Genomic DNA, 22519 nt, shown 5'->3' with positions numbered 1-22519 from the left:
AGATAAGATCAGATAAGCCTTTATTGATCACCAAAAGGAAAGTCAGGTGTTGCAGCACAAGGATAGAGATGTAGAGATAGAAAAAAAATTACAAGTATATACTGCAAGAGTTATTTATCCATTTCTTTGCCTTTGTGTTTATTTTTGGTGTAATACTCTTTCTGTACACTAGGTGGCAGTTACCTTGAATAAGTTTTATACAGGAAAGCTAGTTAAAGCCACGCATGTATGCATGGTAGCATACCGTTTTTCGACTGTGACAGTGATGTCTTCAGATAGTGTGGCAGTAACTTAAATTTGGTACTGTTGGATTGATGATGTCTACCTGGATGCTAGGAATGTGAGCTGACGTCAATCACGTTTGCCAACATTGCAACACCCCTGACATAATGGACAGCCTCTCTCTCTCTCTCTCTCTATATATATATATATATATATATACACACACACATATATATGTTTTTTATTGTGTGTTTATATGTGTTTATATATACACATATATATATATATATATATATATATATATATATATATATATATATATATATATATATATATATATATATATATATATACAATAAAAATAGAAACTGTTAAAGAGTAATTACACTTAAAGTAACAGTGCAAGCAATATACAAACGTATCCCACGAGAGTTGTACTTGTACAAGGCTTAGGTGGTATTAATCTTTTTATACTTTAATACATTTCTGAAATTTCATCGTGGCATATGACGTATTTGTGTCTAGCACTGCCTACCCCTCACCCCACACTGGCAAGTTTGCTATGTTCTGCAAGGTTTCTTAGCATTTTCAGTCAAATGAATTAAAATATAAACTTTCAAAATGTCAAGAAAGGTAATTTACTCATTTATTTTTTTTCACCAAACTATGACAAACATTAGCTTAATTGCATGTTAACTCAAAGCAAGACACACAAAACTCACCAAAACAATCTTGGTTAGTCCTGTTAGTCTTGTTAGTAAGCCCACTGTTCCAACAATTACCAACTCTGGTTTGATCAAAGTACACCCTCAATTCATCAAGTTGGATGTCCTCTCTCCCTGCAGTTGCTGACCGGCTGTTAACAGCCCTGTAACGTTATCCCCACCACTCACAATCGCCATGTTTAACAGCTCAGCAGCCTGTTCCACCTGTAGAGACTGACATTTGGTGGCATGTGATTTGCAATACATGCAATACATCTTCAGTGCAGCTTCTCAGTATGAGTCTAATAGAAAGATGCGCATCTGTATTTTTTGACATTAACGAAAATCATACCATCGTGATTTCTAAATACTCACAATGTAGAACTATGATACCATGTGTACTGTGATACCACCAACTATAACAGATTTCACCAGACAACATGGTACAATATGGTGTGGGATATACAGTTAAACTCTCATTGAGCCTGTAAAGGCCAAGGGCTTATGGGAAATGGTCTTGTTAAAGGCCAATAGAAGCAACTGGAATAAACGCTGATATTGTATTAACATTGATACATGTTGAGAAAGTTGAGAAAAGCTCTGTCCTAATGTTGTATTTTTAGTCATTAGAATATTAAAATTGGATTTCGTGAGGTTTTGCCTCTTCTCAAACAGAATCTCGGAGTTCCAGTGTCACTTCAGCTTTGTAACAGACTGTATTTTTCTAGAAAGGCTTTTCATTTCAGGTTTTAGTATCTTGGTAAGAGCATTAGGGAGGTCGGACAGTGATGTTGAGTGATAAGGCCTGGCTCACAGTCGGCATTCCAGTTCATCCCAAAGGTGTTGACTAAGATAAGATAGTACTTTATTAATCCTGAAGGAAATTCTTTTGCCAGACGTTGGTCAGAATTACAATAACAGAGTAGAGTACTACATATGTAAGCGTAAAGCGAACACAAGTGCCTCAGGTTGAGTTTAGAGTGGCCCCCTAAACTGTTTTTTTTTTTTTTTTAATTCAAAGATAATTTAAATTCAGCATATATGTACAGATCTGTGTGTTTAATGTGTCATTCCTTCTTTTTTCTCTCTTTCATTTATCACCAACCTTGATTTTTGTCTGTCTTCCTTTTTCTCCTGTGCGCATTTTAAATCTTGATTAGAGAGACAAGCTGCCAAGTGACTGCCTCAGCTACACACTCACATACACACAAATCTAGTTCTGCACACATGAAAACATACTGTATTGTCTTTGTGTGTTTGCCTCTGTAGGGAGTTTGGCTGGAGGGATCCAGAGCTGCCGGAGGTGATCCAGATGTTGCAACATCAGTTCCCATCAGTCCAGTCCAATGCTGCTGCCTACCTCCAGCACCTCTGCTTTGGAGACAACAAGATCAAATCTGAGGTATTGATCACTTAAGAGAAACCACACCAAGAGAGGGGAGACCTCCAGACACAGAACATTGATTTCCAAAACTCTGCTTGGCCCTAACTCACCCTGTTTCTTATATATACACACAGATACACATACAAACATGAAGGCATACTTTGGCTCTTATTTAGAGTTAGGGACTTCCAGTAACAAGTGAATTCAGTCCAAACATGCACACAAAAATATACTTCCACGCTTTTCTCTCTAGTGTGCAGATAGGAATGCAGATACTGTAGAGTTTGATTTTTTTGCTGAAGTTTTGTAAGTTCAGCAGAACATTGTTTCTGGAGAGGTACGCTGCTGTTTAGTTTTTCAAGTGGGATTTTTCAGTGTTTCGAGTACCACAGGCAAGATTCCAGGGGACCAGGGTGCTTAACAAAGGGTGAGTGGGTGAGTGTGTTTGCTTGCCTGAAAATGTTTTTGATGGTCACGCAACAGACCAATGGAAAAAGAATACAACAACATTTTTGCAGTGCTTTATGCCACAGGGTCCTTGGGCCAATTGCAGTTATATAATGACGGGGTTTGCAGCAGGTCTTTCTCTTTACAGATCTGGCAATATAAATCCAGCAATCTGTAGAATATTTTTATGTTGATAATATAAATGCCAAATACTATATATCCTTTAGGTATACCTGGACCCTATTTTACCATGTTTTTGTTTCTTAGTGACAAAAGCTATGTTGAAGGACGTCTTGAAGTTGTGGTCTTCACAGTGCATAACTGATTGGCAGCACACTACAAGATATTTCACCAGGAGGAATCCCAAATTATGTCATTTGATTCTCGGGTCGTTCCTTTTAGGAAATAGCCCCAGCATTGCTATCACCAAACCCACCAGATTCCATTTAAATAAATAGTAATTTAACATGTGAAGAGCCAGCATATTTCCACATGTTAGTGGTTGAATTAAGGGTTTATTTCAACCAAATAAGAGTTGGTGCTTGTTGAAACAGTGGAGAGACAAACCAGGATGTCTTTTGTAAGTTTTGGTTTGTTTCTGACGACTTTGAAGTATGTTTAGGCTAAAAACAAAATAGCTTTTTATTTAAATGGAATCTGGTGGGTTTGAGACTGCTGATGTTGGGGATGTTGATCAAAAAGGATATTACTCTTAAACAAAAAGGCCTATATCTGTAGGGTTCCTTTCTGTAATGTTAGAATAACAATCTAAGCCTGTCAGTGGTAAAAATGAACTACTTTGGTGGGATAAAAATTGAAGGTGTGAACTTGCCCAGAGTGGTTACATTGCAGACTGACTTTTACTTCTAAAAATACTTCCTCCCAATGGTCATATAGATGTAAAAAAAATAATGGTGAAATAGAGTCCAGGATCGAAAATAACAAAGTGTACATTTATGTTGTTTCAGCTAATTTGATCTTTGTCAAAGATTGAAGAGCTCTTTATCCCAGAATGCATGCAAAAAGTCTTTGTTAATGTGGGCCAATCAACACATGTATAGTGTCACACATTGTGAATGTTAAGACGCTGGATAGTCAGGTTGTAAATTTGTCCAACTTGTTTTATTGTAATCTTGCTGCCTTTTTGCAAACATAAAGAGAGTCATTTCTGTTGCATTGCCTGAACAGTAAAAGATTTGGCCTGTCTTTGTTAAAGGAGAGACTCTGCCCCACGTGTGCGGCTGCCTTAGCTTCGCCAAACTCCACATTAGACAGCATTAACTACTCATTACACACACTTAGCCCAACCCCGAGCACAGCCCTGTTCCTGCAGTCTATCCCCCTGTCCTTTAGGGCTGGCATCACTCAGTGTCTCTGAGAAAACAGCTCTGTCTGTCTCTTCAATGTCAACTCAATTCAGCTCAATTCCACTTTATTAATCCCCATGGAGACGATGGATTTGAGGGCAAACAAAGTTCTTCAAACAGCAATCAACCAACAGGCATTAAAGATAGAGTGGGAGAGAGAGAGACGGATGTGGAAGATGACTGATGTTGAAATTGTGTTGAAGAATGAAGTATGGTAGTATTTAGAGCAGGGTTGCCAAAACCTCACCCCACGGGCCAGATTGTTTTTTGCCCTTGAGAGAGATGCCTGGATGGTGAAATAATAGACGGGATGCTGAGGGATATGCATATGGCCCACTGCCTGTTCAGTCTCCCAGCACCGGATGCACTATAAAGATTAGTCACTGCTTCTGTGTCACTAAGGCAAGACAAGACTGAGAGACAGTTACCTAATAGTGATTTTGGTTTTATTTATAAGAGTTTAAATTCATTTCTGTTCTGTTTTTCTCTATTTGATATCATGATTGAACCCCTTTGGGTTTTTAATATTATCAAATCAGAATAAGCAATTGTAAGACAGTCCCTTGGCCCTTGTGATGAGCATTTTTACAGTACTTTACAGATAAATAATCCAAAACAATGATACCTATTTTATAGATAAATCAATGTTAACCCTTAGGGCCTACTTTGATATTACACACACTTGTATTGCTCTGCGCACAAAATGTGCAGTGCAAACAGTTTGTGGTGTGGTGAGGTGGAATGCAGTTTGCAGCTCAGCGTGCTGAGATGCCACCCAAATTTTCGAAAGTATGGCTCAACTATGCACCACTCCATTCAGGTATCAAATGAAGTACTCTGCTGGTATCAATATCACTTTAAGGGTACTGGTATTGGTACTTATTTATACGTATTTGGTACGTAATTATTTAAAAAATACTGAGCCCTTGATGGGTCAAACAAACTATGGACTTCCACCTGAGAAACTGTTTGTTTCCGGAAACCAAAAGTCAATCGAGTTGCAGCAACACAGTGTGCTTGTATTTGTTGCATACAACACTACTGATGTATGTCTTGTATGTGATGTAACACAACACAAGTAAAAAACATACCTTTTTTTTCAGCTAAACCATGATTTTTTTAAGGCTACCCACGAGCTTGTGTTTTGCCTAAACCCAAAGGAGTTTTTTTTTACCTACATTCAAAGTTTATTTTGAAAATAGACTGTATACACCAAATAAGCAAATATTGTACATTTCCTTTAAATATAGAAATTTATTTGAAAAGACACAATGCATGTACCAAGTGGAAATTGACAACCCTGAGCATCCAAAACTGACGCTAGAGGGGTGTTAGAGTGTCAAACACTGCATTTACAATGACATGATTAACCAGTGAATGACCGGGTTTTTAGAGAACTCTGTGTTTGGGCATGTAAACTTTTTTTTTCAGTTTATAAGAAACCTGATTATGCTAGCTTGAGTACTCAAAGAAACTGCAGTATACACGCGAATGTGAATAACCCTATTTCTCTGTGCTCATGTAAGCAACATATCAGGAATATCATTATAACCAGGACAAGCCTCATGAACAGGTTATCCATTTCCATGTAACCACATAAATATTTGAACCTACTGTAAATAGGGCCACTGACCAAGCATTGGTATTGGGTTGAGTTGGGAGTCAGAATGTGTTGCTTTTGGTATTTTTATTTAATTGTTATTGCAGAGTGATTTTCTTTTACCTGTAACAGGATCTTTTACTTGGGGTTGTAACATTTAGTTTCTAAATAATCAATTTCCAGTTACATAATGTCATCCCAATTTGAATCAGCTGTAATAGGCTTCATGTGGATTTGTCTTTATCTGGAGCACAAAAGACACAATATACAAGCACAAGTGCTTTGCCTCTGCGCAATCTCCTTCTCTGAAATGTGTCTTGTTTTTATAGAAAGCAGGCAGTCTGCCCTACATTTTCTCTTTGTCTAGACAGAGGGAAGCAGGGAGGGCTGCAGACACTTAGAGGGGTGATGGGACAGAAAGTGCAGTGGCTGGCATTTTAATAAATCTTGCAACAGTGCCACAGTAGCCACTGTTTATTTACGAGTGCTAAAACAAGTATGGAAAATAATATTTACATGATAACATTTTCTCCAACCACTACATCAGAAGTAGGCAATTTTCTCTGTAGTTGACGTAAACAAGCCCTAATGTCCCTAATATTGTCTAATATCTTTTAGGCACCAGTATTTATTGATATATTTGGGGGGTGGGGGGGGGGCACAAATGCTTGGAAACTGTTAATCATGAATTTCCTCTGTCTCCAGATTCGGCGGCAGGGTGGTATTCAGCTGCTGGTGGATTTGTTGGACCACCGGATGACTGACGTGCACCGCAGTGCTTGCGGAGCCCTGAGAAACCTGGTGTACGGCAAAGCTAACGATGACAACAAGATTGCCCTGAAGAACTGTGGAGGCATACCAGCTCTGGTGCGACTACTCCGGAAGACCACAGATGTGGAGATACGAGAGCTGCTTACAGGTAAAACAAATTGCAAATATTTTGTTCCTCTTTCCATAATCTATTGCCATTTCCCCGAAAAAAATACCTCAGGGAACCAGAAGTTTTCCAAGCAGTGTCTGCACACCTGTGTGTCCACATACTGTAGATTTTCATATGTACTGAAACAAAGACACCTTTTCCAAACCTCATTCACACTACCTTACATCTGGAAATAGACCCCAACCATGAAATCACTTTTAGGTGCAGAAGTGTCTTCAGTTATCTCTCATCTCTCTTAGAATGGCAGCTTACAGTTCAGCTGCTTGGGAAAATGTATTTTACAACTATAGAAAAAGGAAGCAGAGAGCAAAATCTATACACAAAATATACTCCTTTATAGCCAGGGCTGTAATGAGGACTGCAGTCTTCAGATTGAATGAACAATCAAAAGATTTTAATATTTCCTCACCAGATTTTCATTTGTGGCACTGTGGAAAGGGCTTCGAAACAGCAAATTTCTAAAACATCTATAAATTTTTCGTCATTTGTTTGTATGTTTCCCAGCAATAACCATATGATATGTTGATGATCAAAGGGAAAGTAGAGTTATTTTTGTTTTGAGTTGACATCAGTTATATGCATTTAAAATTAAACTTAATTTATGTTTAAAAAAAAAATTAAATGGTTGAGTTATTTATTCCTGGAAAGTAGAAGTCCTCCAACCTATAAGACAACATAGGTCGTTTGCTCCTACCCTCTAATAGGACCCACAGAAGTATTTCCTAAATAAGCATCTCTACTTTTTAAAAAGTGGTTAATGTTGTGAAGCAGTAGCAGTTTTGTTAGGTTCAGGAAAACATCATGGTTTGGGTTCAAGTAAGTGCATTTGTTATGTAACTGAAGTTACATAATTTAAAGTTCTTGAACATGTGTGACGTAAGTAAGGTACATTACATACGTTAAAGTAACTAAACGCTGACATTTGTTTTCACACTGGACACAAACAGCAGTCTCATGGGGGGAAGTCCTTGTTTAGGCAACAAACTACTTGGTTAAGTTTCAAAAAAGATCATGGTTAAATTAAGTTAACTTAAGTTCTGATGTAACACAATATGCAACATAACCATGTCAAGTATTTAATGTAAGTTTGTCAAGTATGTAACATAGAAATGTTATGTGAAGTATGTCAAATAATTAGCAATAACTCAATGTTAACTTTCGGTTTCAAATGAGACACAAACAGCAGTCTCCTGGGTGAAAGTCCTATGTGGACTTTGGCACTCTTTATACCACCGTGTCACCTGACTACCTCCTTGCTCCTGCCATAATTACTACAGCCACTAGAGGTCATTGCCTTTAGATACTCATAAATAAGCTGCTTGTACAAATGACCTGTGTAAATGTTTTTTGGTGGAGGACAGTCTTGAAAGGTAATAATTTAGATGTAGAGGAAAACCTTCAGCTCTAACGTGCACATACATTCTGGCACACAAATGTTGAGATGCACAGATATGATCCTCTTCATGCACTAACATACATGGACTCATGCAGACAAACATGTTGCCTGTTATGTGGCCTATAACCACGCACATACTTCATATCCAGCTATATAACACACAAAACAAACTGCACACTGTACTGCACTCTCACAGTTACACTTGAGCACAAATACAGAGATGAGTGCACAAACACACACACACACACACACACACACACACACACACACACACACACACACACACACACAACGGAGAGCATTGTTTACCACCCGCCTGCTTCCCAGCACTCATCAAGTACTGTTGACTTGTCAAACTGAGATTCTGTGTAAAGGGCTGCACTGCACTTGTACCCACAGCAGGTTTGTACTCTCCATCAGTAAACACAAATATCATCCACATTGTAAAACGTGTGTTGAGGATTGATTAATTTGGGGTTCTAAACCCGCTGAGGTCTTGGTTGTAAACTTGCCACCAAAAGGATTAAAGGATTACCAGCAGGGCCTCAACCAGTGTTTTTGACAGCTTTTACTTCATATATCCCAGCAGTTTCTTTCTAATTGGCATTCACACAGAAGGCCATAGTAAAAGGACGTCTACCTCTGGGGGGCAGGAGAGGCGACAGGACTAAAAGAGGAATACTTCTCCATTGTCAAACTGATCTACATTCCAAATCCTTTGGGGGGTTTATTCCAATCCTGGAGCCAAATAAGAAAAATGGATTTCTGTAACCAGCACACACACTCATGAAAACATATCTCCTGGAGGCCTGTCAGGAGCATGATATTTCAAGACATGTCAGAAGGCAAGATCTTAGTTATTTGTGCTTTCTAGAACAGTTTAACCAGTATTTTGGATTGATGTTGGGAAAGTGAAGCCTGGAGCCCCGGCCAATTATAATTGGAGTCAGGACCGATCCGACCAAATCTGTTCCATTTAGGGCCAGTTGCTATTGTCAGATAAAATCATACAGTGTAAAGGGTTTGATTATATAATACATTTAAGCATGAATTTGTGCCATGAAAACATGAAAGTTCATTGAGATGGATCTGTTGACATGCAAGCTAGGTAAGCAGCCAACATTTGTATGTGGGCCCATGTGGTAAATGGGCTGAATAATGGTCCCTTAATGGGATTATCCACAGGTTCCATGAGTCAATGCCAGTTGCCCACATAGGTGGATTTACCCAAGTGGGCCCCAGATAAGATGCCTATTTCAGGCCTGTACCTGCTTGGTACCCAGGTAGCCCTAGCATAACCCATGTCAGGCTCACTTGGGTAAACCCACCAATGTGGAGCCCCCTTTTCAGCAAATTCCCTACCTACATGAGCACCACATACAAATGGTAGCTAAACTGTTTCTCATCTGCAGACTTGAAGCCCTACACGTCATAAAGAAATGATAACATCCGCTGAAAATTCATGTTAACAGTTCTTTTCCATGACAACTAACAATTTGTGTGATGAAAAACACATGAAACAGACATCCATACAAAGACATCTACTGAGTGAGCGTTTTGGGTTTTTTTTAATTGTTTTTCCAGTATGCAATTCTTTAGGTTTTAATGCAGAGCCACAGATCATTAGAGATTATTTTGTCAGTCCATCGTTTAAGGTAATTAAAGCCAAATTGAATAGTGCATTTTCAACATTTTCAATTCACTGAAATTTTAGTCCTCACATGACCTACCCTGCGATCATTCAGCAGTATTGATGGTTCCATGATGTGAACACCTGCAAGTTGTAAACATGGTAACCTTTCCTATTATTACCTTCCATTGCACATGATATGAATGCAGGCGTATGCCTCATTGCCACTGCATGGTTCAGCTCGATTTGACTCAACTTACTTCTGGTACCAGGTCCTTGTCTCTATTTTGTTTTCCACTGTTGTTAGTGCCCCCTCAATGTTGGCAGAATTCTTAGCTGATTGGCATAGCAATGCTGCATGAAGCTGCAGATGCTATTGACGTTGAACTGGTTATATAAATAAAGCCTGTTTGTTGCAGGATGGCCCATGTCACACAAATGATTATTCTGTCTGACCAGTCAGTCTGCAGTTTTAACTTTTAACTTGTTCAGATCACTTGGACTCTTAATCGAGGTGGCACCAAATTAAGTACCATGTAGGTACCAGGTACTGTCCACAACGTTTGTGTTTATCAGGTTTAATAGAGCTGGCTTTTTTATGGACTGTTTGTATGTTTCCTTACAAGAAGTAATGCACCAAAATTCAAACATATATTGCATAATGACGAGCCAGTAATTCATGCATAACCCATGTATCCGGCAAGGCTGCTGTCTCGTGACTAATGCACTGACAGGAATAAAGAAGAAAATGGTCAAAAGCGGTCCACCTAGGAGGCAGTGGTTGATGGATCACAAAATTTGGGACTCCCCAACAGCTATTTTCAACTGTGTGAGCTCTGAGTGAAGGTTGAGTCATTCTTAGGTGCCATGTCTTCCATGTCTCTTTTCCTAAACCTATCCAAAGTAACTTTACCTGCCAAAACCTAACCTCCATAACTTTATTTTAATTGTGTAACTTTATGTGAAGGACATAACCTCATTTGTTGGATAAGTATTTCATAGGATTTGTACGAATCGGTGTATAAGGAACGTTAAGTAGAGCCATGCTAAGCTGTACCATACAGTGCAAAAGCAGCACTTGCCTACCGCATGTTCAACTCAGATGTTACTCCTGTACTTATGTCCTATCCTTGCAAACTCTCTTAAACCAAATTGTCCCCACGTCCCACAAAGGCTGTCCTTGAGCCTTTATCCACTTTTCTAATTAATTACAACAGCACTTCACATCAGGGTGACATGAGACTCTGGTGAGGGACAAACATTTTAAGCATTATTCGTGGTAATAAGGGACAGTCATGAATACTAACACAAACTGAACTGAGCTCAGGGAAACCTCATCAGGGAAGTGAAATTGAGAGGTTTCCTCTCATTTCCCAATCATATTTGGTGCGGAGTATGACCCACACGTGCTTGGCGCATGTATGTATATTTATATGTGTGTAGTGAGTATAGAAAAGGGTTTAGGCTTAGCAGAGATGGAAATAAAAGGTTTTTTGTATGCTGCTAGAGTCTTAAAGAAGATTACCATATAAATTAGAGCAGCAATTCAAGGCACGGAGCACAGAAATCCCTCCTGTCACAAATTAATCAGCTGAACGACCGACCGGACGCAGACAGACCGTGCTCTCCTCTCTCTCTCAAAGACCCAGAGGAAATAACTCTCTCTCTTCTGCTCTCTTCCTGTTTCTCAGCCTCTCTTGCTCGCTCTTTTATCCCTCTGTGGTTGGGTTTTCGTAATTGGTCTCCCCTTCTCTTCCTGTCTCTTTCCTGTCCTCTTTGCCTTTCTCTTCCTCCACTTTTTCACTCTCTCTCTCTCTCTCTCTCTCTCTCTCTCTCTCCTCCTCCCTCTCTCTGGTGAGCATTTTGAATCAGGATCACAGTGGGAAGTCAAGCTGCCTGCCTTGCTGGCTACAGATTTAGCTACACACACAAATTCGCACACACAACACGCTCTCTCTCTCTTGCTCATTCTCTTTTTCATGCTACAGTTTGCTTGATGGCACAAAGAGAAGAGTCACAAATAAGGTTGTTGCCCTGTGCTCCTCAGTCTCTCTCCCTCTGTTTGGTTTAATAATTGCTTTCTCTGTTTTTTTATCTTCCCTGTTCAGAACCAAACATGATTATTTGAAGGGAGTAAAGCTGCTTTAAAAGAGCAGATACAAGCTCTACCTTTGCTGCTATTATTGCAAGTTCTGCTGTTGACCATGAGGTGATACTAAATGCAAGTTTCATAAATCACAAATATTTACCCAGTGGTGGCACTAAGGTAAAAGTCAGAAGGCTTCTACCTATGGGGACCATGAGCTAAACACAATTTTGTGGCAATCTATCAAGCAGTTGATAAGGTATTTCAGTCTTGACCAAAATGATGAACAGACTGACATTAGCATTCCTAGAGCCATGCAGCTAATGGGGCTATACCAGAATGACTAGTAACACTTGTTGGACCAATTAAGATGTCTTGGGCTTTGAAAGTATTCAAAGAGAAAAAACTGATCAGAGGGAGTCCACAGTTAGAAACCAAAAGGTGGACCAGAAGATTTCTCAGCATTTGACAAAACAAGAATACACAGTCCAGCCAAACAGTGCAGGGAAACAAATAGAAGCATAAAACATGATTACAGAAAAACAAAATATCATATTACTTGAAGTGGAGCTGTTTCACAGCTGCATACTTCACATGCCTACCCAGCACCACATAGAAATGATATAGTACACCGTGAAAAGAAACTATTTGTTTTAACTACTGCATGTAAATTAAAATAACTCAACGTTGACTTTTGGTTTCACAAGGGACACAAACAGCCGTTTCCAAGTTAAAGTCCTGTTCTAGTTTGACACATCCATCTACCACTGCCTCCTTCCTACGTGCAATTTGTTGCTCTTTACACTATGTCCTGATGTTTCCTTTGCTACAAGGGCCTCTAAAGATCATCGCCTAACCATAAACGTAAATATGGGTCATGTTAAGATGCTTGCGTAGACGATCAATACAGCTGTTGTTTCGGTTAAGGGGACGGTCTTGAGCACTTTCCTGGAAAGCTCTATTTGCTTGTTTAGAACAGCAAATGTAACAGATTTCAAGACTTGAAAACAGGTTGCATCATTATTGCTTCATAAAGCAACAACATGAAGATGTCAAAGACAATTACTTTAAGAGTAATTGTATTTGCAGCCAGCATGTAGCTCACTTACAGCAGACTAGTCTTTGTGCATCTCAGCTTTGATCTAGTTATTGATCCTGGCTTGAAAGAGGAACTGATTTATAAGTATTGATTAATAAGTTTAAAGGCAAGTTTAAAGTGAAGGAGATATTACTGATTTACAGCTTTCTCTCCTCAAAGAAATTTACAGAAAAATGCCAACAGCATTATATCTCCCTTCACTGACTCACAAAGCGCTGCGCTTTCTTCAGCTCCTTTATTCCCTTTTAAAATCTGCATGTCATCAGTAGCTACGGTTCCACTTGTCATTACAATGCAACTTTTTCATCCAGTCACAGCAGCACACTTCATCGCAAGTGACAGGTCTGGATAGCTCACGTTGGTGTCAGCTCTTTAGAAGCAGATATGGAAGTTGTCAGGCTCACACTGTGATGGGAACTCTCCACTGTCTGGATGCAATCCGTTCACAATGCTCATCCCATTTAGGCAAAGCAAAGAGATGGAGAGCGACAGATTGAAAGAGTAAAGGAAATGCAGATTAAGAGGGAAAACTGCAACGAAGATGGTAGATTATCTACAGACGGAAACAGTTTAGGATTTTTTCCATGGTTGTCCAGCATATTTTTTTTCCTAACAAACTCTGGTGAATTATTGGTTTGGTAAAAACATAAAACATAAACATAAAACAGCAAAGATATAAGATTCGAAAAACAACATATGACAGTAAGGAACATAAGAGGTAAAATAACACAATAAAACAATCTTACATGTGCATAAACATACAGAAGCTAAATACAAATGTAAAGCAGCTACTACCTATCTACTACCTATTTACTCTGCTCATTAATACATTTTTCAGTTCATAAGTCATGCTGTTTCTCAATAAAAAAAAGTTTTAATCTGTTTTATAATTGCAGGTTAAAAAAAACATTTTCATCCCTCAACACCAGGTTGAAACTTACTGTGGTGGTCAGTGATAAAATCTAAAAAATTATGGATAGAATTATCACCATAGCCAATTTATATGTCTGTTTGTCTTTTTAGTCTGCCTGCATTTGCAAAATACTTTCAACACTACAGATGATATCCGATATTAAGACTGAATATGTTATCACATGAAAGTGCAGCAGCAGAGGTATATAGCTTCGTTTTTTCTTTGCAAACTAACTGCAGTCAACCTTGGTGCGACCTACAGTGTACTGCTTAGCTACACTTTTTCTTGTTTTTAATGACAATGTCATCAAAGGACTCAAACTGAGTAAACATGATTCCGCACTATGGCCGCAGCTCATTAACACAAAGCTGTAGGCCTGTGTGGGCCCAGTGATTAACAGTGATCGATGTTCACCTCATTATGAAAACAAAGAGTGGAGCCCTTTAGGCTTTTAGTTTGACGACAATAAATGTGTGCAAATATTGATTGCAAGCAATTAAACTTTTCCTCTCAGATTCTTACAAAAATATCATAAGTGGTGGAGACCTGAAGTATGGTACACTTGATATTATGCGTGTGCTTTTGCATGAGACAGACACAGCCAGCTGACATAGACATGACGTTTGGGCTGGGTATCATTAAATATAAAATACCAATACAAATACCAGCACCCTTAAATTTTATACCTCTTTTTTCCTACTTGATTAGATACCCCCATCATGTTAATGAAAGCATTTAGTTGGTATGTGTAGCTTGTGGCGTGTATAGTTTTGCTTTCTGATGCCTTGATGCCATGTTGGCAAGCTTAACTGCTACCTCTGTCAAATAAACCACACTTGATGGGTGAGAAATGTGTATTGCATTCAGCTGAAACTTACCCTGGTTATAATTCCTTCAATGTTCATTGTTCAGGAGGTTTTACTGGGAGCTGAGTTATTTGCAGAGGTATTTTCATCTACAAAACAAACAGACCAGGTGATTTAAACTAGTAAAAACACTAAAGCTGTGTCATGTAAAAAAATAGTTTTTAGTTGCTGCACGTTGCTACGGTAACTGATGCTATGGTAGTCGATTCGAAAATGTGAATGGTCCTATTTAGAGCCAGTGTTTGGTTTGACCAGTCTGGACTACTATAAAAACATGGCGTTGCAACATGGAAAACTTCGTAGGTGATGACCCGCTCCCCTTGTTGATATAAACAATTTATTCTAAGGTGGTATAAACACCAATCTTATTTTCAGGTGATTATACACTAAAGAAAACTTTGTTTATTTTGTTTATTATATTATATTCCATTTCTGTCAATAGATCCCCCTAAATCCTACACCAATCCTGGGCCTTTGAATAGGTGATAGAATATATTAAAGTCATGTTAAAGTCCCTGCCAAAATGATATAGGGATACAGGTGTTAAACTAGTGTTAAAAGATTTTTGATCATTTACAAATAAATGATTTTTTTCCTATTTCCCAAGTATTATGCTCACCTTTACCATAAAAGCTAAACCAGTAGGTTATAATATATTTATATAGTTTAAAAAAAAATATATATATATATATATACATATACATACACACACACACACACACACACACACACACACACACATATATATGTTTTTTGGTTGGTTTTTTTTGTTTATTTATTAGATTTATGACACAACCAACCTGCATGTAGGGTGCATGCCTTTGAATCTAATTTTGGAAGTCGTGCATATGCTAACAATAAGAAGGGAGAAAACAGTCACTGTTCACACTCATATAATGTAATATTTGTTTCACATTAGGAATAAAACATTTTTAGCTGCCAGGCCGCTGGCTCAGCATGACATCAGTGATCTTCAGAACCCCCCTCAACTGTGCTTCTGAAGATGGCGGCAATTAGAAATAGGTGACAGCTGATTCATCCATTGCATTGTTAAAAGGAGTCATCAGCCATCTACAGACCCATTCAAATGGCATGCAGTTTACACAGTGCCTGTCTCTCTGATGACACAGGCACCCTGCTGTCTTCAAGGTCAAACCATCAGTGTGGGCTCTTTAGAGATGCTGTGTACGTCACTTGAATACAAGCAGCCCCTGAAAGTGCTCACACCATAGGCTGCTTGTTCAGACCTACAGTAATTACAGTGGTTAGAGTTTGTGGCACACATGCAGAGCATCAAGATGCTCTCTCAAACTGCATGTTCAGGTGAATGTGCATGGGACCAAGCACCAGACGACTTTTATACAAGTACGGACCGTGTTTGCATAGACCAGCAGAAATGTATTTTCGGAGATCCAGCATGTCAACATGTTCTCATCCCAATTTGTCACGTTGCCACTTTGCCGTGGACTTCCATGTCTGCACATTATGTTTTAGGTAACGTTCCAGGATGCTGTTACTGTGATGTCAATAAATGCACGTGGTGGGATGACGTGGCACATGATTATGTTTGGATAACACAAGCACATGGCAACCAAAGTCAGGGCGTCAACAAATGCACATGCTGGCATGGATGGTTAGGATTAGGGGAAGGAGGCGCATGTCAAAAACAATATCACATTCAGACAGGAAGTGAACGCTTGACTCCTGTATGATAGTCTGGGGTTTGTTGGACCCATCCACCGCCCTTCCCATAAGTTCCCTTGCACTCCTTATATTACATAAGTACTCGCACCGATGCTGTTCTGTGGTGTATTGTGAGCACGCAACAGGTTTTATCTGTCTGTTGTCAAGTAACGCTGCCTGTCAGACTGACGTGGCAGATGTTGTTTGGTCGTATAATAATGTCGCGACCAGTTCTGTCTGGCTGCGGTCTCAGCTGATGCCGTCCAGGAGTGTATCCAGGAGATGCCGATGTGAAATGTCCCTTTTGACGTCCAAATTGTACACCGAAACCATTGTCAATGTGGCGATATTTGATGCGTTCAAAATGAAAACACGCTGGCCTTGCTTACACCTGTTTTGTTATGGTCATCAAAACTCTGTGGGTACCACAATTGTTATTGAACCCCCAACCATTACGCTTCTTACTTTTATCGCGACTAACACTTGTGGAAAACACAAAAACTAACAACCCACAAACAAAAAAACCCACTCACTTTGTAAAATGTCCTCTCTCTGAAGTATTTCACACAAGGACAGGAGTCCACCAACAAGCACTCAAAAATACACTGGGAGAATTGGAGAAGCAAAGGGGGGAAAAAGAGATCAAGTGTTTAACAAAGAGATGTGCGGCGGTGCTGCAGAAAAGAGAAATGCAACAGGGGAATGAAGGCACGGTGCAAATGAGAGATGTGGAATGGCTTCAGACACAAAGAGAGATAGCCAACATATTCATTTCCCCTCCCTCCTCATAACAGAGCATTCATAACCTCCTGCTGCCACTCATGATGTAAGGCTGAGGCAATTAACCTCCTTCATCTGTCATACACTCATGGCTTTGTGTGTGTGTGTGTGTGTGTGTGTGTGTGTGTGTGTGTGTGTGTGTGTGTGTGTGTGTGTGTGTGTGTGTGTGTGTGTGTGTGTGTGTTTGTGTTTGTGTTTGTGTTTGTGCCGGCACGTTCATGTGTATTAGCATGCATGAATGTGAGAGTGCATTTAGTGTTTATTTTGTGTGTTTGTGAGGGGTGTGTGTGGCAGATCAAAGATAAAGTCCCACTGCCTTTCACCTCAGGGAGATGATGTCATTCTCTGCACAGCAAGAAGTGATTCTGGCAAACAGCTGACTTTACTCACGATAATCAAAAAAAAGAAAAAGAAATCCTGTTCTTGCAGCTGCTGCAGCATGACATCATATGCAATGCATTACACTCCCTCACATATAATATATGGTTATTATTATTCAGTAAACTCACGGTGCTTTTACCTGTAAAATTGATGCAACTGATGCATAATACACACATCCTCATCAGTGGGAGATTTCATTATTAATAGGAGAATTGTACTGGTTGATTACATACATAATTTAGTTTCCTTAGAGCAAGTTTACTCTGGGGATCACTGTTGATAACAACAACAGAAAACTGTTTCAGATGCCACTTAGTTACAGGAGGTAAAAACAGGGAATTTTTTGATTACAAAAGCCATCCATTTTTGTTGCATTTTTTTCTGATTATGCTGATTTAATTTAATTAAAATTTAATTTAACAAATTCAAAGTCAGAGTAACGTTAGCATGTTCACAGGATATGTGAATGTTGTGCTTTAACAATTTGCCACAAGATGTCAGATTCATCATCTTCAGTTAATTTATTCAGATTCTGCAGGATGAGATTCATTATTTTCATCCTAGTAAGCAGCGTTGATGTTCTTTGAGAATAAACCAGTGTTTCACTAACGTGGATTATAACCAGCATCTAACTAAAGGGTTTTGTAATTATTCAGGCGTGAAATTTTAGTCAAAGAATCATATGCACATTTATGGCAAATGCCATGAATGCCCTTGTGTCCAGTATCCACTTTTTGTCCTAAGAATTTAAAGGTCGACTCCATTTGCATTCTATTCTGGGTTTTTCAAATGGAAATGCCCACTTAGCCGTTATCAAAAATCAGTGACGTGGGTTGAAGTGCTGATAATTACAGTAATAGCTGAAAGGACCACCTAAAAACATCTATATCAAGGGTGCTCAATATTGATAAAATATTCACTGCTTTAGCCTGCCGTCAGACAGCCCTTCCCAGTGAAATGAAGGAAGCAAGTCTGTTATATTGCTCTTCTTAACCCCACTCCTTTGACGAGACACTAATTTTACGTTACAGGAGACAGGAGGTGCTGGTCTAGTGTTGCCTCGATTGCTTAGTCATACTTGCCAACCTCGAGACTTTATTTCCTGCATTCTGGTAGAAATCAATACAGGAGGAGTCTCCCAGGAAGAATGGAAGGGTTGGCAAGTGTGCGGTTAGTTTGTTTGAGTCATGTCACTTTCGGAAGTAGCAATATCATTATTACCAGAGGCATTACGTTTTCCAGTTGTACGTACATATGTGCATATGTATTTACATTATATTTTCATGAATGCAAGGGACACTTTGAAGGGATTTCCTAAATATGGACACAAATGTCGACTTAGATTTAACAATGAACTGCTCACAAGTTGGTGGTCAAATGTCAAGGTCACTGTACTCTTGCATCCGTCTCAGTCTTGTGTACATGATATCTCAAGAATAACTTGAGGGAGTTTCCTCAAATCTGGCAGACACTTGGACTCAAGAATGATCTGATTTGAATTTGGTGGTTGAAGGTCGTAGGTCAAGGTTTTTCTGACCTTATAAACATTTTTTTTGCTAAAACTGTAGAATTCATATGCTCATTGTGACAAATTTTCAACAAAATTTGTAATGGGATAAAATGTTGACATTTTATATCCAAAAGGTCAAAAGTAAATTTCAGTGTTAAATCAGAATTTTCAGCAAAAACACTTTTCTGGCCGTTACCCAGCGCCATATCACAAGAACAGAGTGGGAGACATTTAGTCAGATACTGAATTGGTGACACTAATCTCAGGTGTCCACCTTGAAACTGCTAATTGTCTACATCTTCTGGGCTGCTGGGAGGAAGATGTGTATGAAGCAGCCATGTTTTTGCAGACATGGATATAAACTGCAACGGGTGTGTGGAGGCATACTAAAGCAAGGTGGTAATACTAATTTTAAATTTAACAGAACTGTCCATAAAAAGCAGTATGACAAGTCCTCATCAGCAACATTCGCTGACGCACAGATGTGGAAATCAAGGTCAGCTAGAATCATTACATGTCACATCGAATATCAAGGTTATCAAAAAAACAGCACGCCTTCTTTGCCGTCTCGAGCAGCAGATAAGATGAGATGGAGAGCGGACACGTTCGCTAACGTGACAGGCCTGGCTAATTACTGTCATGATGCCAGAAGCCAGTAATTTAGAAACTCCTCTTGACCACAAACAGACACCGCCACCTCAATGCCCCGCTCAAACACACCAAGTCCAAACGGCTGACGGAGAAAAGACTGATGGGTCAAGGGGGCTTAGATGCACACAAACACATGTGCACGCACACAAATTCATACAAACCCACATACAGATAACAGAAGCTGTAATTACACAGTCGCTGTTCAGCCGAGGGTGAACAACACAGCACTTAAGAGAGGACGCCTTATTCCAAACACACACAGAGGAAGATCTAAGGATAGGATGTTTCTCCACTGTTACAGCTATAATTACAACCATAAAGGAGAAGGCAAGATAAGTGCAGATATGACTAGAGGTTGGCACTCTCAAATGCACACATATAATTATGGGAGTACATAGATTAAGACATTGACACTCTGCAAGACGAAGGTCAACAACAGTTATGATGTGCTGTATAGATGCTCAAGGTTATCACAATGTGTGTATGTGTGTGTGTGAGTGTGAGTTTATGTCTGTGTGTGAGTGTGAATTTGTGTGTGTGTGTGTGTGTGAGTGTGAGTTTATGTCTGTGTGTGAGTGTGAATTTGTGTGTGTGTGTGTGTGTGTGAAACAATTTAAGAAATCAAGTGTTTTGAAGCACAATGTGCTGATTTGCCTCTTACCCTCTCTGTCCTTTTGTTGAAAGGCTCAAACAGATGCGTGTGTGTGTGTATGTGTTCTTGTACATGCACACATAGTGAGGACCAAAAAAAAGTATTTTTTGCAGCAGAGTGAGGACATTTTTGGGAAATTAGGACATTTAGACTGGTCCTCACTTATTCAAGGAATGTTTGAGGGTTAACACTTGGTTCAGGTTGCAGTTAGGGTTAAGTAGGGGTCGGGGTTAGGCCTTTAGTTGTGATGGTTAAAGTTAGGGTAAGTGGCAAACGGAATGCATTGTGTCAGTGAGGCTCCTAAGGAAGATAGAATTGCAAGGATGTGTGTGTGTGTGTGTGTGTGTGTGTGTGTGTGTGTGTGTGTGTGTGTGTGTGTGTCTCTAGAGTAGGAGAGTTTTTGTCTATTCAGTGGCCAGTATGTGTGTGTTTGTAGCGACTGGCAAAAAGAGTGAACAGTAATTGGTAGACAGGAGAAAACTCACTCCATTTCCTTGCTTGGCTGCTCACTGTGTGTTGAATTCAGGTGAGGATTAAGAGCAGCAGAGAGGTGCAGTGGAATTTTGTAGAGGAAGTCATTTACAGCCTTCACTTGCTTTCTTTTTTTGACGCCGTTCTCAATTAATTACAGGAGCACAGCTGCGCAATAAATTAAAGGTTATGTTTTGAAATATTAGAGCAACATTTGAAATGCATCACTCGTATTGATAATTAAAGATGCAGGATGCTAAGTGTGTGGGTGTGTGGGTGTGGGTGTGTGTGTGTGTGGGGGGGGGTATTTCTGCCCTTTCTTGTAATTATTTTATCATGATGACACCAGTGCACATGGAGATTTTCAATCATTCAATCAAAATCACCAAAGAACAATAACAATGAGCAGTTATTCAATTTTTAAAATGATACTGTAGCCTATTAAACTATAAAACAAGTGTTTATTGGGAGCCAGATGAAGTCACTGGCCCAAGCCATGAGACAAAAAGTGAGCTGTGTCTACAGGACTACCTGTTGCTGTGAGTTTTGAAAGGCTGCTTATTTGCCATTGGACAATAAAGACAGCTAATGCCGGTTATGCTGCGTTCACATGGCAGATGGTAGACAGCAGCCCAGCAATACCTCCTGGATGGCACAGAAGAAAAAAAAATGTGACAGAATGTCAGGACAGCAAAATTCAATACATGTGACGATATGATGCAATGGTGGTGTGTCAAAAAATGGGAAAAAAATTTACTGACTAAGTTATTTCATGTCTATTATTGTGTGTAATTATTGTAGCAACTGACATTAAAGGAAGCTTCCTCTTCATATTCTATTGCAAGCTTAAAATGTTTGTTTAATTCCCTCTAAAACTTAAAGAAAGTTAAAGAATGCCATATGTCTGCTTTTCTTATAACATCTTGGTAGGATTTTAACTTTTGATCATACAAATCCAGGTGTCGCTGCACCAAAATTATTAGCTCTTTGTTGTCCAGATCAGCAATGTTTTCTCCTTGTGTGGGAGCTATGCAATGTCCGGTTGAAATTTCTTTTTGAGAGGACGGCAAGAAGTTAAAAAAAATTTAACTTTAGATGGCACCTGCCACCTGCCTTTGTTGCCAGTATTCTCTGCCGGCCCTGCTCTCCTTCATCAAAATCTGGTTTGTCATCTACTGTCTGCCGTCTGATTCCAAGTGACACTAATCTTGGGTATCCATCTTTAAACTGGCCACCTTGAATCTTCTGTACTACCAGGGATTTGATATGTGTGAAGCGTTCTTATTCTTACTGGGGCACAACAAAATGACTTCCATGAAAAAGGGCCATTGCACATTGTTTTAAGAACACATGTTCGAAAGCAGACTGCTGTAAAGCAAATAGTAAAGACTGCAGTAACTGTCTGTGCAGCTGTGTGTGTTTGATCAAGCCGCTCACTAAAACCTACTAAATATTTCAATGCTTGCTGCCTTGGAGCAGTCAGTCTGTGTCTCCTCCTGTCTGCCTCCACTGTTTTTGCCGCCTTCTCTTGTTTTGACATCCCGTCTCCACTCTGTCCTCTTCAGGTGTTTTGTGGAACCTGTCGTCATGTGACGCTCTGAAGATGCCCATCATCCAGGATGCCCTTGCCGTGCTGACCAACGCTGTGATCATCCCCCACTCGGGCTGGGACACCTCCCCGCACACACAGGAGGACCGCAAACTGCACCTACACTCCTCCCAGGTCCTCCGCAATGC

At 39.5% G+C, this 22519-nt stretch overlaps 1 protein-coding gene across 10 annotated transcripts in view; it reads left to right on the top strand.

Annotated features, from left to right (window-relative positions):
* ctnnd2b (catenin (cadherin-associated protein), delta 2b) overlaps window positions 1-22519 on the top strand; it is a 198381-nt gene that overhangs the window by 140918 nt on the left and 34944 nt on the right. For all 10 annotated transcript variants that reach the window (XM_088085340.1, XM_088085331.1, XM_088085334.1 and 7 more), the window contains 3 exons: window positions 2196-2328; window positions 6430-6643; window positions 22348-22519. The exon at window positions 22348-22519 is cut by the window's right edge and continues 15 nt beyond it. In XM_088085340.1, coding sequence (XP_087941466.1) covers window positions 2196-2328; window positions 6430-6643; window positions 22348-22519 — 519 coding nt within the window. The remainder of the gene's footprint in view (window positions 1-2195; window positions 2329-6429; window positions 6644-22347) is intronic.

The sequence above is a fragment of the Plectropomus leopardus genome, chromosome 12 (genome assembly GCF_026936395.1).
Source record: "Plectropomus leopardus strain MGB_pleo_1.0 chromosome 12, ASM2693639v1, whole genome shotgun sequence".
NCBI classification, from domain to species: domain Eukaryota; kingdom Metazoa; phylum Chordata; class Actinopteri; order Perciformes; family Serranidae; genus Plectropomus; species Plectropomus leopardus.
The sequence above is the reverse complement of the archived record's forward strand: the minus strand, read 5'-3'. Positions and strand labels throughout refer to the sequence as shown.